Genomic DNA, 17,437 nt, shown 5'->3' with positions numbered 1-17,437 from the left:
AAATAAGGGACCAGCAGCCTCAAAAATAAGGGATCAGCAGCCTCACCTGTCCCGGGGACAGTCTACGGGATATCTAACAATCCGGGATAGCAGCGGGAAACGGTGCTGGAATAAGGGAATTTCCCGCAAAAAAACGGGAAGGTTGACAGCTATGGTCCCACCCCTAAGACTTCTGTGGACTCTCATTCCTCAGTTTTTTAAAAGCAGAGATTGGCCGCCTGTCATGGGTGCTTTAGTTGAGATCCCCTGCATTTCCAGGGTGTGTGTGGCTGGGGTTGCACTAGAGAACCCTCCTTATAGATAACTCTATTAACACATTTATTTGGAAAAAGACAGGTAGATCTATGCATATTTATGCTGTGTTGGGTTGGGTTGTTGTTACTGTAATGTTGGATTTCCAACATCTTAAAATGCTTGTGTTTCTCCTCCCACACATAGAAGAACATACACTGCATAAATTTTTAAACATAAATTTTTAAACACATAGAAGAACATACACTGCATAAATTTTTAAAAGGCATTATGATGCAAAAAGAATGGCAAACTGCCACATGCAGCGCCTTACTTGGATGTGTCTGGAGTCTTGGAAGCTTGACTACCCTACGTTCTCCTACAAATGGACCTTGAGCTTGTTTGGAGGTTCTAGCAGGGGAGCGCAGCTATCGTATACCCTTGACCGAAGAACGGTACACTCCTTCTATCTGGGATGGTCGTCCTCTTCCACCGAGCGCGCAGCTTCGGGAGGGACGCACATGGAGCGGTGAGGGAGGAAGGGGACACCCGCCTAGCCAGCCAGATCAGCCGAATCAACCCTGGCGATCAATGGGGTGACAGATGTCGCAGCCAGATCGCCCTCACATCCAAAGAGGAAAGAGACCTAATGTCTATATATACCTCTCGGGAGCCTGTTGCTCTCAAGTCATAGTGACTCTGATCAGCTTGTCTCGCTGTGCAAAAGTGAAATTCTTACTCGAACGCTGAAAGAAAACATTAAAGAGCGTTCTGCAAAATCGGGTTGGTTTTATTTATTATTCCGATTATTTTGGCCCTCGACCTCCTTCCCAGGTTGCACTGAGCCACATGCAAATTAAATCTCTTGCTACTGGCTGGGCCCTCTCGTCTTGCCCACGCCCCCTTGCCTGCCGTGCACAAAACGGCGAGGGAGGCGTTGCCTGCTCCTGGACCGCGAGCGCCTTCAGCATTTGCAGCTACCGCCGAAGGTAGGGTTCCTTGTTCGCAGTTGCAGCAGCCATGCACGTGTGCAGGAGGGCATCGTGTGAAGAGCTGCAAGGGGGGTTGGCACGGGACCAGAGGCACAAAAAAGTTGCCCGGCGATGATGATGATCGTGATGGAGACTGGCTAGCAGCAGTAGCTCCACCAGGCCGGTTGCACCCATCCATCGCGTTGCCTTTGAAAGGCACCGTGAACGGAGGGAGGGGAGCTAAGCTGCAGTTTGCCCCAGCGCTGCTTGGCTTTGCTACGTTGCGGATTTGGAACGTGGAGAGCCATTCCGGGGCTGGGTGGGAACTGAGCGTTCGAAGTTCGAAGCCTTTGATGTGCCCAGATCAAAGCGCTCCGCTGGAAGTGGGTTGCTAACATGGCTTGGTTACGAAGACTTCGCGATCCAGCGCTTAAACAGGGGGGGGGGGGGCGTGTGAGAAGGGCGCAACAGGGCAGGGTGCAAAGCTGGGCTCTCAGGGTGCCATAAGGAATGTGCCCCTCCCAAAAAAAAAACTGCCCAGGGCAAGATCTGAGCACAAGATTCCTGCATTTGCAAGGGGTTGAACTAGATGACCCTCGTGGGTCCTTTCCAATTCTACAATTTGATGATTTGATTATTCCTGTAGGGGTGACACAATTCCCTCTAGTAGTACAACAGATTTTCCCAACCCTCCATACTTGAATCAGTGAGCTCGCTTCCACCCATCTTCTGTCAGGACTTCAACTGCATCCCAGGGTTTTCTACATGGTGGAAAGGAGCTGTGTTTCCTACAGATAACCCATCTGCTCTGGATGATATCCCATGGATGCTGAAAAGCATGGGAGACAAAATTGAGTTTTGAGGAACTCCAAGGGGTAGATCAAAAGTACCCTGGAACAGGAGAGAGCCCTTTTAGAAAAACTAGAGCTGTTTGAGGACAAAGCAAAGGAGACAAATTATCTTTGACTTTATTATGTATGTAAAAAATGCTGTATACCATCTAACTCTTCCTCCAGCATTTGAATGGATCAAGTAGATTCAATGAATTGGAGTGCTAGCAGCATATCTGTGTCTTTTCTTTATCGCCCCTTCTTTCTGATGCTAGATCCCCATCTGTAACATTCTATTGGTGCCCTGCCTTCTGTTTGCTGGTGGTTCTAGCATTCTGGCATTTATCTCTTAACGTTTCACTTGGAGTGCAAGTTGACTTGACTTTATTGTGTATTGTTTTGGATGTCCTTTTTATCTACTACAATTTAAAAAAAAAAAATAATTAGTCCCCCAGCACTACTTTTTAGAACTGACCCCTCTTCTGAACAAAGGACTGGCACCCCCATAACACCAGCCCTCCAAGTCCCATCTCAGGGACAGCCCATAATAATACCATGTTCAGTAGTATTGAAAGCCGCTGAGAAGTCCAGGAGAATGAAAAGGGAGAACTCTGCCTCCCAAATTGCACTTCTCAGAGTCAGTTATCTGCTAGAATGACTTAACACCAAAAGAATTTGGTTCAATTAAAAACTACCACTGCTTATGATTTTGTTTCTCCTTGTCCTTTCTGACAACCATGATGCCATACTATTGATATTCAGGGAGCAGTAAATACTGCCAAATGTGAGGGCTTAGTTAACCTCCAAACACTTGCTTGTTTCTATTGTGAGCTTTCAAAACCATGTTTTTTTGTGTGTGAAACCCACTTGAGATCTTTATATTCGAAGAACAATCTGTTCCTTTGCTTTTATGCATCTACCAGGTGGGTGAGTTCAGTTTGTTCAGTCTGACCCTTCTATAAAAAAAAACCAGAATTTGAACTGAGAATGGGGAAATAAGAGTACAATCAGTGGTACTGATTTTATGTCCCATATTTGTTGGCAAGGTGTCTAAGGTATGATGTCTAAGATATCTAGGAAAGGGTAATATTTTTTTCACTGGTGCTTTCTCCAAAACTGGTATAATATGAACTTTAGTACAGTGGATTTGTTTGTTTTGTTTTGTTTCATCACTGGATACTTTGTTTAGCAATCATTTTCATTTCAGTGTTTCATTTCTCCCTCCTTGTCGCCCATTCCTCCAACCTTTCTGTGAAAGTTTCTCTCTCCAATTAACACTCATTTCCCCCCCTAATTCATCTGTGTCACTGAACATTTATTCCTAAAAGTCAGATGAAAATAGCAAGACTTCAGCTCCATGTCTGTGCACAAGTGCAAGGTTTTTCTACACAACAATGGTCAGTGTAGGAGAATCCTTATATGTAGCTTGGTGGGAGGGGGGGAATTAACCCTTTGCCTGATCAGATGCCCCATGTCACCAGGTGGCATCGGAGACAAACCTTCAATCAAAGCAAATGTGAGGTTTTTTCCTTCACTATTCACATTTCTGGTGTGTGGCATTGAGACAGGGACCCTAGTGGTTAAAGCCCACTAACTCTTTACCATGGTCCCGATCCAGATTTGGTGAGTCTGCACCAATCAGAAGACTCCAGGAATCCCACAAGGCAATAATCACGTTCTGTTCTTGCCCCTTGGCAACTGATGTTCGGAGAAATACTGGCACACAACATGGCAGTTCTTTACCTTTCAGGGCTAATAACTGTTAATAGACCTATTCCTCCTATTATTTGTTTGTTACACGGCAGTGTATGTGGTCGTCCCGCCACATTATATCCCCACAACAATCCTTGAAGGTGGAGAGGGAGTGACCTAACCAAGGTAGTGGGAGATTTAACTCTAGGTTTCTCTGATCCTAGTCCAACCCTCACTAGACTAACTCTAATCCCCTATAAAGCTGCGTAGGCAACACTTTCTTTTGTCTGACTTGAATCTGCAAGAATTAATTCCACCTACTTCATTCATGTATAACTTTTGCATGAAGAACTCCCATCTTATTCTGAAGCAGACCAGTTGTCTAAGTAAGAGGATCCTGTACAGATTATGCTTTGATGTTCTGGTACAAGGTGTGCTTTCTGTGCATAAGAAACAGGTTGATACATATTGCCCATCTCTGGTTCACTCTGCCCTTTGCTGCCCACCTGCCTGCCTCTGTCTCCAGTTCCCTCCTCCTCATTTGTCATTATACTGTAGTTTGCAGTGCCACCTGAACTGCAGCATGACAACATCCTTAGGGTATTCTTACCCTATTACCCTATTACTTTGTTGTTTGGACTGACTCTTTGTTGTTCCTTCTCACACCTCTCTATTGGACCTCAAAATAAGGTATTCCTTTTGAATTATCCTTTGAGAGAAGAAAGGAGCAAACATGGCTGCCTTCTCCTCCTCTAGGCTAGTTAGACTAGAAACCTTTTCTATCCAAGGCATTTATTTCCTACAATAAACAACTTTATTATTTTCTTACCTACAATCATCTGTGTTGTGTCTGTGCGATTGCTGCAGTCAGATGTACTCTTTAACTCAAATGCAGCAGCAATAGTAATAGTACTACTACTTCTAGTAGTAGTAGTAATAATACTCTGCATCATAAGGGGCTTCAATGGATAATTGGTCCAGCTACCCCACTACAAATAGCCGTTGTTTTTTTTTCCTGTTCTAATGGTGCTGTAATGTGAAGGACTTGCTCTTCAATTCACCATCTTCATGTTAGAAGTGGGATCTGAAATAATTTCTCCAATGCTCAGTGTGAGCCTACAAAATAGAATACAGTGGTACCTCAGTTTATGAACTTAATCCATTCTGTAAGTCCATTCTTAAACCAAAACTGTTCTTAAACCCAGGTGCGCTTTGCCTAATGAGGCCTCCCGCCGCCTGTGCCCTTCCACCGTTCGGCTTCCGTTCTTAGACTGAGGTAAAGTTCGCAAACCGGGACACTACTTCCGGTTTTGCGGGGATCATAAACTGAATTGTTCGTAAACAGGACTGCTCTTAAACCGAGGTACCACTGTAGATTGAATTTGCAGACTGCAGTTGGCTAGCTTTCGCCCACATTCTTGGATCATCAATGAGCAGCTGAAATCTGGGTGGTTTTGTTTTCTTTCTGTCTTTGTATTTATGTCTCTTAGCCGAATAAGTAGCTGTTCTCTCCAATGATGCAGCTGTCTTCCACAGTTTTTCAGCCGTTGCTTCCCCCCTCCTTATTAAGGGACGCAGCAACACTGAGAACTGTGGCCTATTGTTTACGTGCCAACACATAATTTTCCCAGGATCCTTTCTGCTGAAGACTAGAGAAAGTAACAGACTGGGTGCTTTTCCTACTTCCAAAAATGTAACTAGTTTGACTTGAATGGATTGCTAATTGTGCACTCTTCTTGCCTTGTGGGTTGCAGAATAGAATAGCTTTCTTTTTGAGTTCTTCTAGTAACCTGTTCAGGCTTGATAGCTGTTTCCTTTCCTTTCCTTTATTTCTTTTTAAATAAAGTTTCGTTAAAGTTTTTCACAATACAATAGAAGACAAACTAACCTACACAATAAAAAGGGGCAAAATAAGAGAAACGAAAAGAGATAGAAGAATACAAGAACTTTTCACAAAAGTGTATCTTAACTTTTGTCCCCTATTAGTGCAGGGAGGTAACCTGGCCATTGGACTGACATACGTAATATTTGTTCCAATTGGGACCATTGGAACGGATTTTTCTTAAGGAGGGGAATGCCCTGCCCACCTTCTGCCTTGCCAGTGCAAGTCCAGAAAAGATTTATTTGATTTGAGGTGAAACCAGAGTATTCAATGGTAATTCTGTATTGATTTGTTTTGGGTGTTGAATGTGATGCCAATAAAAGGTTTTACAAAAGAAAAAGAAAAAAGTACAGAAAAGCTCTGAATTTGGTGGTCCATCTGCCCTTAGGGCTAATCTGCCTCTGCATCCACTTTTCCTTTTGCACAAAGGGAAACAACAACAACAACACTCTTTAGGCAGTTTTTATTAACATGCCAGGGAAACGAGTGGAAAGTACTCTCTCTGTGTTAGCATTGTATCAATAAGCAAACCATAACAAACTGCATTTGCTGAACGATGGCCTTTTGTACTATATCTTGGTGTGCCAAGAGACCTAATGACCTCTCTGTATTGCTTAACGAACGATGATTAGTTTCAGATCTTTATTTGGTGAAATGTGTTTGCTCAAGCAAGTTGGCTGTGCACCAAGAATGATGCCTTTGTGTTTCTTTTCATCAGGCAATCAAGAAGCTGAAATCATGTCTGGAAAGCCCAAACTGTACTACTTTGATGGAAGAGGCAAGATGGAGTCAATACGATGGCTGTTAGCAGCAGCTGGGGTGGAGGTTTGTGTTTCCTTGTCTGCCAGCTTCTGTACAGAGATGTTATCATGGTTATGGGATATGTCTTGTACAATGTGGGATGCAGTTAATAGGGCACATTACATACTGTAGCCAAATGAGTGGGGTATTCCTATTTCTTCCAGCACGAACAGATTTTGTTTCTTGATGTGTTGAAACTTTGAAGCAAGCAACTTCTTCTTCTTTTTTTTTTTGGCCATATCTTGATGGAATATATGATAAAGCCATCAAGTCAGATAAAGCTGTCCTGGGGTTGGATAAACCACCCTTTGGCCATCCATTTCTTTTTGGATATCCCATTCATACCATGGGAATATTTTTTGCCTCTTCATTTCACCAGCACAGCATACAGAATTGTTAAGAATGAATGCATATGCAACCTGCTACACTTAAATTATTTTCATAATTTACTTATTTTGCAACTGCATCTTCTGAAGCCACGCAGTCATTTATTATAATAATAATAATTTATTATTTATACGCTGCCCAACAAAAGTTTAAAAATACATTAAAATATCAGTCATTAAAAACTTCCCTAAACAGAGCTGCCTTCAGATGTCTTCTATAAGTCAGATAGTTGTTTATTTCCTTGACATCTGATGGGAGGGTGTTCCACAGGGCCGGTGCCACTACCGAGAAGGCCCTATGCCTGCTTCCCTGTAACCTCACTTCTCGCAGGGAAGGAACCACCACAATGCCCTCGGAGCTGGACCTCAGTGTCTGGGCTGAACGATGGGGTTGGAAATGCTCCTTCAGGTCTACTGGGCCAAGGCCTTTAAAGGTCAGCACCAACACTTTGAATTGTGCTTAGAAACGTACTGGGAGCCAATGTAGGTCTTTCAAGACCGGTGTTATGTGGTCTCGGCGGCTGCTCCCAGGGGAGAGGAATTTAGAACCAGTATGTCAGTACTGCTGAGAGCCAATAGAGAAAAATGTTCTACTGTTATGTACAAATTGTTGGCAAGTCATGACTTTTAAAATCTGGAGTGGTATCCAAAAAAGCGCTTCCTTTAGTCCCAGGACTTCTCACTGCAGAATGGGATTTCCTCTCTGTCGCCTCTCCCCAGTTGCCCCCTAAATCTGTTATGGGGGTTCCTCCAACCCTCTGGAGCAGATTTGGGGGGAGTGTGGGGTGAAAGGAGAGGAAAGAGAAGTTTCGCTGTGCAAGTGGAAATCTTTGCATTAGCAGAAGCACTTAGTTGGAGTCTATCTCAGAGTCCTCTGAATTCTATTGAAAGCTTATGAACCACCCAAAAGAGACAGGGAGGATTTGATGTTTTATGAAAAACCTTAATTCTGGTTTTTATTTTTTTATTACAAGCTGCTTTGATGACCCTGTTAGGCCAGAAAGACAGGATATATATATTTAAAAATCAAGTAAGTAGTGCTTTCTTAGATGTGCCAACATAATATGATGAAAGGTTGCTTTTTGTCTTAGGGTGTTCCTATTTTACTCAACTTTTACCCAGCACAAAGCAGTAATCCAAAACAGTTTATCAGAAGTACTCAACTTCAGTACAAGGGGAGAAGAACTAAAAATATGATTTCAAGGCACTTAAACTTAGGCAACTGGACATGAGTTTTCTGTGTATCTGCTTGTGGTTTTTGCATGTGTTTGGGCTTTTTTTAGTCCTTGTGTTATTGCATTGTGTGATTCAGTTGAAATCCACTCAGTATCACAGTGATGTAGGAGGAAAGGAAAATCTTATCAGAAGTGAAGAAAGCAGCTGTTCCTTTCTTGCATTTCACTGGTTTTAGAAACCTGATTCAGTGCTGGAAATGCCCACATCTTGATAAGAAATGGTTTGGTTAAGTTATGAAAGGCTCATTGCTAAGTTGTGACTTTTCAGAAGCAACAAACTCAAGGAGGGGACATGTCCTTTTTCTTTTCCTCATCTGGTAGTTTGAAGAGGAATTTCTGGAGACCAGAGAGCAATACGAGAAGCTGCTTCAAGGTAATTCGGTCATTTTGAAAATATTTGACCAGGCAAGACAAATGAAGTACCATACTTTCCCATGTATAAGACTAGTTTTTTTTAAGTTTTTTTTTTACTTTTAATTTATGTGGGAAACTGTGGGTCGTCTTACACACGGGGCAATCTCCCCCGTTTTCTTAAATTGGATACCCTAAAAATAGGGGGCGTCTTATACATGGGGCGTCTTATACACAGAAAAATACGGTATCTTCTTGGGTAGGAGCAAAGGGAAGGCAAAAGACTTTTGAGTGCCAGAGAAGAATTGTATTCTTGCATTTCAAGTAAGCAACACAGTCTAGTGGCAGAAGGGAGAGATGTTGATTTTAATTGATCTCCTCATCCCCCGGCTCCACCTCCTTTGCTATTCAGGAAAGTTCAGTATTGAAAGTTATGACTGCATGAAGGCACACCTAGCCACAGAGGACACTGCCCCCATTTTCCTAATTTGGAATCCCCCAAAATAGGTGTTGTGTTATACACAGGGGCGTGTTAGACACAGAAAAATACGATAGTTCTCTTGAAACCTGTTTTAATGGTCACTGTTTCCATGACTTGAAAACAAAGTTCCTAGCAGACTGCAAGCTTGCAAGATAGTTTTTTGTGTGTGTTGTTTAGCCAGCCCGTGTAGAATAATAGTCTCCACTTTCCTGTAGCCAACCATTCTGCAGTCCTTCTGAGCACCAATACAGTACTGTGGGATTGTACTGACTTTCATTTCTAGAAGGAACATTTTGACCTTTCGCTGTTGTTGTTTTTTTTTATCCTCTCAAAAGATGGATTCCTCCTCTTTCAGCAAGTGCCCTTGGTGGAAATGGATGGGATGAAGATGGTTCAGACCCGAGCTATCCTCAGCTACATCGCAGCTAAGCACAACCTCTACGGGAAGGACCTGAAGGAGAGAGCACTGTACAGTACCAGAAACATTTAGCTAGCTTTAAGTTATACTTCGGGTCCTGTATTTCACTCTTGTTTCTGGCTTCTGAGACCTACTCCATTCTGGGGCCATTCAGATAGGGTGGACTACAAATCCCATCAGCCCCTGCTCAGAGTTGCCTGTGAAGAGGGATTGAGAGTTAACCAACTCTGAGAATTGTAGCTGTGTGAGGGCAATCGGCAGAGGGCCTTCTTGGTGGTGGTGCCTGCCCTGTGGAACGCCCTCCCATCAGATGTCAAGGAAATAAACAACTATCTGACTTTTAGAAGATATCTAAGGGCAGCCCTATTTATGGAAGTTTTTGATGTTTGATATTTTATTCTGTTTTTAATCCGTTGGCTGGAGAAACGCAGCCAGATGGGCAGGGTAATAATAATAATAATAATAATAATAATAATAATAATAATAATAATAATAATTTAAAAAAAAATATCTCTTAACAACTCTCTGGGCCCTTAACAAACTACTGCTCCCAGAATTCTTTGGGGGGGAAGCCATGACTGTTTGAAGTGGCATTGCATGGTTTTAAATGTATGGTAGAAATGTGACCTGAGTCAAAGGGCTTGTCCTCCACAATTCCACTTATCCTGCCACTTTCCTCCAGGGAAACCCACTCTTCACTGCTGAATCGGAGCAAACATCAGTCAGATTCTCCATAGAAAAGAGCGAGTGAAAAGCAGATTTTTCTAGGGAAAGTAGAGGGGCAAACTTTTACCTGTGCTTTCTAAGCATGGGACAAGTGGAAAAGCAGTTGGTGACAGATGATTCTTTAGCTAGTCTTCATGAAAAGCAAATGATAGGATGGGAAAAAATCATAGCTTTTCCATGTGGACTAGGACTGGGCACTTTCTGCCTCAGTCGCCTGCAGACCCAGTTGTCCTCTCATTCTGACCGTTTACAAAGTAGTGCCCTCCAGATATTTTGGGGGAACAACTCCCATCATCCCTGGCCTTTGGCTGTCTTAGTTGAGAGTTGGAGCCCAGCACATCTGGAGGTTTGCAACAACATGGAGAAAATCCTCCATCACCAAGCAGCTGGAATTGCAACGTCTTGTCGACACAGGGTAGTTGGCGGCCTCTTTTCTACACAGCAGGAAAAAGCTGAAATTCTGTTTTGTGTGTGCATGTTGTAAACAAGATGGGCGCCTTAACAGATGTGTGAATATATGTCTCTTTAGAATTGACATGTATGCAGAAGGAACAACAGACCTAATGGTCTTGATTATGATGTACCCTTTCTTAACACCTGAGGACAAGGAGAAGCAACTGGCTACAATCGTCAAAAAAGCAACACAAAGATATTTCCCTGTTTATGAAAAGGTGTGTTTCAGTAACCTGCTTTATGAAACAGGCTTGTGATCTGGGCCGCTTCACAAATTTAATGTGTAAAATGTAACAAATGTGGGAAGAACAAATGTGTGGTGTGTGTGTTTTTTAAAGGACAGGTATAGTGATGAGAAAGATGCTTATGTGTGCTTGGGAAGCTGCTCTTAGGCGTTGGGCTAACATTGGTGTCTTGCAGGTGCTGAAGGGCCATGGAGAAGATTTCCTTGTTGGCAACCAGTTCAGCTGGGCAGACGTCCAGCTGCTTGAAGCTATTCTGATGGTGGAGGAAAAATCCTCCAGTGTTCTGGCCGACTTTCCTCACTTGCAGGTACGGCAAACAAACACAATATGAGCGGTGTTAGAAATTCAGATCTATAAGCTCGGCACCAAATGGCTCCTTAAACCAAGGTTGCAGTTGCCAAAATGGAATGTCTGGTTGCCATTTTGGGGCTCTAAAGTCTTATTTTTCAAACGATGGACTGGCTGTGATTGGTTCTCAATTAAGCATCTGGCTAGCTCAAATGATAACCCTGACCTCGGTGAAGAGCTTTGAGAAGAAAAGTCACTTGATTCAGGGACAGCCCACATATATATCAGCCTATTCCGACCTCTTTTTCTTAATGGTGACACAGCCATTCATAATGTAGGGATCTCCATGTGAACAGGGCAGTGGGGTGGGGTAAGTTCACTGTTCCTGCTCAGAAAAAGTGTTTTTGTTCCTGAGATTCATTCCAATTGTGCAGATAAAATATAACTGATAGAATTATACAGGAAGGGATATCAGTGTGTGAAAACAATCAAAATCCAGTGATTCCCTAGCTGGAGATGTCAGGCACTATCCTGGCACTTGGTTGCAAGTCGTTGAAAACCAGGTGCCTGACTCCTGGCTAATTTCAAACACTGAATATGAGTTATGTTGTTTCTTCCTTTTTTAAAAGAATTCCTTTCCCATCTGTTCCAGACCTGAAAGCAGATGGGCTTCTGTCGAAACCCCTTCTAGAAAACTAAGTTAGACCTTAGGATAATGTGATGATGATGATGCACACTAGTTCTGCGTGATGAGTGGCTTAAAGTTGCCTCCCATTAAAGAATTATGAATTGGCAAAAATGCTTAGATGTCCATGAAGCCACTCTCCTTAATTCAAACCAGAGTGAACATGGGAAGCATGTGCATGTTAAAACTTCATTTTTTTTTTTAAAAAAAAATGGCTGTTGACACAGCTGTAGCAAAGAGAGCTGTGGCACTCTAGCTCAGTGGTTCCCAAACTTGGGTTTCCAGCTGTTTTTGGACTACAACTCCCATCATCCCTAGCTGGCAGGACCAGTGGTCAAGGATGATGGGAACTGTAGTCCCAAAACAGCCAGAGACCTAAGTTTGGGAAACCCTGCTCTAGATCATGGGTTGGGGGACATGTGGCCTTGCAGATGATTCCACCTCCCATCAGCCTCAGCCAGCACAAGGATGATGGGAGTTGTAGTCCGGTGACACCTGCAGCTCTAAAGGTTTTTAGCCTATGCTCTAGAGCAGGCATCCCCAACCTCCAGCCCTCCAGATGTTTTGGACTACAATTCCCACCATCCCTGACCACTGGTCCTGTTAGCTAGGGATCATGGGAGTTGTAGGCCAAAACATCTGGAGGGCCTCAGGTTGGGGATGCCTGCTCTAGAGATTGATTGGCCTGTTGGGCCATCAGTTTTAATAGACTCTACCAAATGGTTTGAAGGTGATGGGCATTTTTAGTGCTATAGTTCAGGTTCTTTGATTCTGAGTCTGCTTGCTCTTGGTTTTTTTTTTTCTTCCTTTCCACTTTTTTGCAGGCTTTTAAAGAACGGATCAGCAACATCCCCACAATTAAGAATTTTTTGGAGCCAGGAAGCCAGAGGAAACCTGTGCCTGACGAGAGATACGTGGAGACCGTGAGAAGGGTCCTCCAGATGTATCACAATATGTCTGCAAGTCCTTAGGCAGCATTTCTGCTGAGCTCCAGAGAATCACCAGTACTAATACCTAATAACAATGGCTGTCATAAAACTCATGGCATTGTGTTAGAGACTAGACTGTTATATGACACTTGATAGCTGCTAAACAGAATGGGGATGTGCATTCATTCAATCCACACAGAAAAAACAATATGCCCACATCTAAAACGCATTTAAATTGCACAATTTCAGCTATATGCAGGCAAGGTGGGAATGCTCTCGTGAGATTTGGCGAGAAGTTGGATTGTCCTGCAGGATCTTGTGAGAGCAGTCCTACCAGTCCCAGAGATGGCACACCGAAATTTGAGGTGCCAAGGTCCAACACTGGTCATGGCTACCTGCAAAGAACCCTGGGAACTGTAGTTTGTTGAGGGTTCTGAGAGCTGTTAGGAGACTCCTATTCTTCTCACAGAGCTACAACCTCCAGAACTCCTTGGGGAGAGGGATTGGTTGTTACAAAGCACTCTGGGACAGACCAAATACCCCGCTGAACATTTGAGCCAGGCAGGATTTCAAATTCAGAGACATTTTTTAAAGGCAATGTTTCCCCCCCGCTTGTCTCAAAAATGGGCGCCTTTGATCTGTTTGAATCCTGGCAGATCTGATGCCTTTGTGGAGTAGTACTATAGCCTGTAAATTCGAAGCCATTTGGCTGCCCCACTCCAGGCTAAAAGCTGGAAGAAGACTGGCTGGTCTTCATTGAAAATTCATGGAAGATTAGTTATCAGACTTGAGGGATCGTCAGTATCCCTGGAATCTAGCAAACAGTTAAGTTAGATGGCAAAAGACAGGGTGTGTCTCCTTCTGAACTGAAACTCTACAAACAAATGAATGGATTTTGAATTAACTAAATATGAAAAGCTTCAAAAAATACATTATATAAACACCTTTTCCATTCAGAAAGCAAAACCAAACCAAAATTTCTCATGCACACCCCTACTACTTGTGTACTTGCTAGTAGTAGAATCCGTAGCAAAGGGAAAATGCCATATACAAGGCCTTCTTTAATAGTAGATATATTGATCAATATTCCTACTCTTTTTGGAAAGCAGCTTTCTTTATTAAATATATTTTGTGTATCCTGTTTCCCTGGGTGAAGCAATATTTTTATTCAGCTGGACGGATATAAAAAACACTATTAGAAGGGAGGCTCAGACAATCCTTTTCTGCCTACCAGTGTGTCCTGCAAATGGAAGGGGTTTGCTGCAGAGCTGGAAAAAAAAAATCGAAAGAGATTCTGTTTCAGTCTTTCTGCCTTTCATTGCTGGTATTTCTGAGCTCAGACAGCCAAGGTTATGCAAAACGCAGGAAAACATTCAAAGTGACACTTATTTGCAGATTCCTGTGAAATCAAAATACACTAAGCCTTCAATATATTTTATCTATCTCCTGCAACTTTTGCATCCTGTTATTATACTAAGCTGACATTGGATTTGGTATATTCAATTTATGTAGTGTTTTTCTTCCTATTGCTGCTACAATCTGGAAAACTCTCTAATAAACTACCTTGATTCCTGTGTAAAGAAGAATTTGCTTTTCCTTACTGTGTAAATATTGTGTGGAAGCTGTGCTTCTGGATCAGTGCCAGATTTACGTATAAGCTAAACAAGCTATAGTTTACGGTCCCACTCTCTTGGGGGTCCCAAAAAAATTAAAGGGAGGAAAAACTGGATGTACATTTCATTGGCAAAACCTATTGGTGTTTTGCAGCTTTCTGACTACTCTGCTAGCTCTGGCTAAGGTCTCGCAACTAAACACAGAGTTCATGAAAGCAGTTGGCAACTTGGCTGCAGACAGGTTGGACGAAGCAGGAACCAGGAACTTGTAGTTAGGTGTTTATTATATACAGTGGACTATTTACAGGAACACGGATATTTAGCTAGCTCTCTCATACATGGATCACAACTCTCAACCTCCACTCCTACACTGACACATTCCACTTAGTAGGCCATTAATCATTATTTCCCTGAGAGAGCTTGACCAATCATGGAGCTGTTTCCATGCCTCTGTATCACCAGGCAGATTACACTCCTTTACATTGCCTTGGCTGTCTGCCAAACCCTAATTGACTCTGTGTGAGTAGCTGCACATATTCAGATTCCCAACACATTTCCAAAATATAAGATAAAAAACAAATAAAACCTACATACAGCAACAGTGTTACTTATGATGTAAGTAATGGGCCCCGCCTGCTAGTCTGCTCCCTAAAATATCACTGGTTTGCTCATTTCTATATACAGTGGTATCTTGGTTCTCAAACTTAATCTGTTCCAGATTTCAGTTCAACAATTACTTTGAAAAAATACACATTTTGTTATGTGCAAATGGCTTGATACCTATTAGGTCCATAAATTACCATATAGCACATATTCAACACAAAAGCAGCAACAATTTGTTGTTCACAAAGGTCAGATGGACCCATTACTTTCAGTAGCTTAGGGCCTCATCAAACCTAAATCCGACCCTGTTCTGGATCCTTTATTGATACTGCAATTTTATATGTGTCTACCCACACATATGATTGTGGTTGCTGTTGCTGCTTTCTCACTTAATAGAATTACAGAAACAGAGAATTGTAGAGTTGGAAGGGACCCTGAGGATCATCTAGTCCAACCCCCTACAATGCAGGAATATGCAGCTGTCCCATATGGGGATCGAAACAGCAACCATATGATTCCCTAGCCCCAGCTTGACGTAACTGAAAAAAGCCGGAGGGCACAGAAGGCAGTCTGGGGTAGCTTTTTCAAAACCTTCTTTCAGATAACATACCAGTGGCTATTTATAGACCAAAGCTGAACCTCAGTTGGATAATGACTAATATTAGGGCTATTACATTACTGGCTAAGGTTACAGTTGGTGGACGATTGGAGACTACCAAAATGCTATGTTTCAAAGGCTATGGCTACAGCTGATAGTATAGTCTGCTAACTCAAATTCCTGGTCAGTTCACAATGCAAAAATTACTAAATAAGTGTGTTTTCTGAAGACACCCTTTTTTGCTAATAAGGCTGTTTTTTGGAAGCTACATTTCTGATAAGTTTTCCTAGGTGGAAGCTACCTGCCAGGTAGAGGAAATGAATCAAATTCAATTGCTAGCTGCGAGTGCCACCTGCTGGCAACTGCTTTGTTTTCTAATCTTGCCAGTTAAAAGCATCAACAGAACGATTTTGTTGCACACGACTCCCCAAAAGTGATTCTGGATGATGATGATTTATTAAATTTATATACCATCCTTCATCCAAAGATCTCGGGACGGTTCGCAGCATAACAGTGCAAAAAGAAAACAAAATTATGGGGCATTACAGTGGTACCTCGGGTTACATACCCTTCAGGTTACAGATGCTTCAGGTTACAGACTCCGCTAACCCAGAAATAGTACCTCTGGTTAAGAACTTTGCTTCAGGATAAGAACAGAAATCGTGCTCCTGTGGCGCGGCAGCAGCAGGAGGCCCCATTAGCTAAAGTGGTGCTTCAGGTTAAGAACAGTTTCAGGTTAAGAACGGACCTCCGGAACGAATTAAGTACTTAACCCGAGGTACCACTGTATAGGCAATTAAAAGCTGGCACTGCTCAGAATGGTGGGCTAGGAAGGGGAAGCAAGGGAGACAGAGTCTAGGTCAGGGGTCGGCAAACTTTTTCAGCAGGGGGCCGGTCCACTGTCCCTCAGCCTTTGTGGGGGGCCAGACTATATTGGGGGGGGGTGAACAAATTCCTGAGCCCCACAAATAACCCAGAGATGCATTTTAAATAAAAGCACACATTCTACTCATGCAAAAACATGCTGATTCCTGGACTGTCCACGGGCCGGATTTAGAAGGCAATTGGGCTGGATCTGGCCCTCGGGCCTTAGTTTGCCTACCCATGGTCTAGGTGTCAACAGTGGGGCCTGTCGGGACCTCCTTCTCTGGCCAAAGATGTCAATGAACAAATTGACGATAATATCCTGGCACAAGCTCTCATGGGCCACGTCCAACTTTGACAGACAAGCTGGCCCACAACAGCTTATGCCACACTATTTATTAACAAGCTTGTTGATCTTTTGAAGAGTTGTTCAACTGGATTTGCCAAAAAGGATTCACATGGTTAACTCTCTGGAATTTATCACACACACTAACTTATATTTAAATACACGCAGATCTGAAAGTTCCGGGTGTTTTCACACGTGACATTAAAAATCATCTTTGACCCCCTGTGTGCACGTTAGAGAGAATATCATTAATCCGGGGCAGAAAACAGACACTTTAGAACCGAGACGTGACAAAGTAGCCCGTACTGCAAATCCTTGTTGAGCTTGCGAACGTGGCTTTAGGTTCACTCAAACAGAGGCTGGAACGTTATCTTTATTGTTTGAGTGGGAAAGTCACCTCTGTGGGAGGAGTTCCAGGATTTAATTGCTTTTAGGCAAAGCTTTTTGTGCCACAACAGGAAGAACCGCCTGACGCTCATACCAAAGGCTCCGAGGTTAGTTCCTGATGTACATCCATGTCTTTAATAACTAAGTTAAGGCTATACAAAGAAAGCAGGGACAGCCATCATAAAAAATGTTGGCGTGGTTGCATTTAATCTATGTCTTCTGAAGAACGGTTTAACAGGCAAAAAGGAAATGCCTGTCTGTATGAGTTTGCATGCCACTTGCCTCAAGAGCAAACATTCAGCAAATGAAGCATCCGCGGTCATTTCCTCCATGCTTAGAGAAGGTTCACCTTCCACTGCTGCCTTTCTCCTTGTCAGGCAACTGTCAGAGGCACATGAACACTGGCAGAAAGCATGGCAAAG

At 42.9% G+C, this 17,437-nt stretch overlaps 1 protein-coding gene across 1 annotated transcript; it reads left to right on the top strand.

Moving 5' to 3' along the window:
* Positions 1 to 1,138: 1,138 nt before the first annotated feature.
* LOC309339279 (glutathione S-transferase 3-like) lies at positions 1,139 to 14,190 on the top strand. The gene is made up of 7 exons (XM_081857457.1): positions 1,139 to 1,220; positions 6,325 to 6,431; positions 8,350 to 8,401; positions 9,196 to 9,328; positions 10,534 to 10,675; positions 10,878 to 11,009; positions 12,500 to 14,190. The coding sequence occupies exons 2-7, from the start codon at positions 6,345 to 6,347 to the stop codon at positions 12,644 to 12,646; spliced, it is 693 nt and encodes a 230-aa protein (XP_081713583.1). The 5' UTR covers positions 1,139 to 1,220; positions 6,325 to 6,344; the 3' UTR covers positions 12,647 to 14,190.
* The last annotated feature ends 3,247 nt before the right edge of the window (positions 14,191 to 17,437 follow it).

Source organism: Podarcis erhardii (genome assembly GCF_964252035.2).
Source record: "Podarcis erhardii genome assembly, chromosome: 3".
Classification (NCBI taxonomy): Eukaryota; Metazoa; Chordata; class Lepidosauria; order Squamata; family Lacertidae; genus Podarcis; species Podarcis erhardii.
The sequence above is the reverse complement of the archived record's forward strand: the minus strand, read 5'-3'. Positions and strand labels throughout refer to the sequence as shown.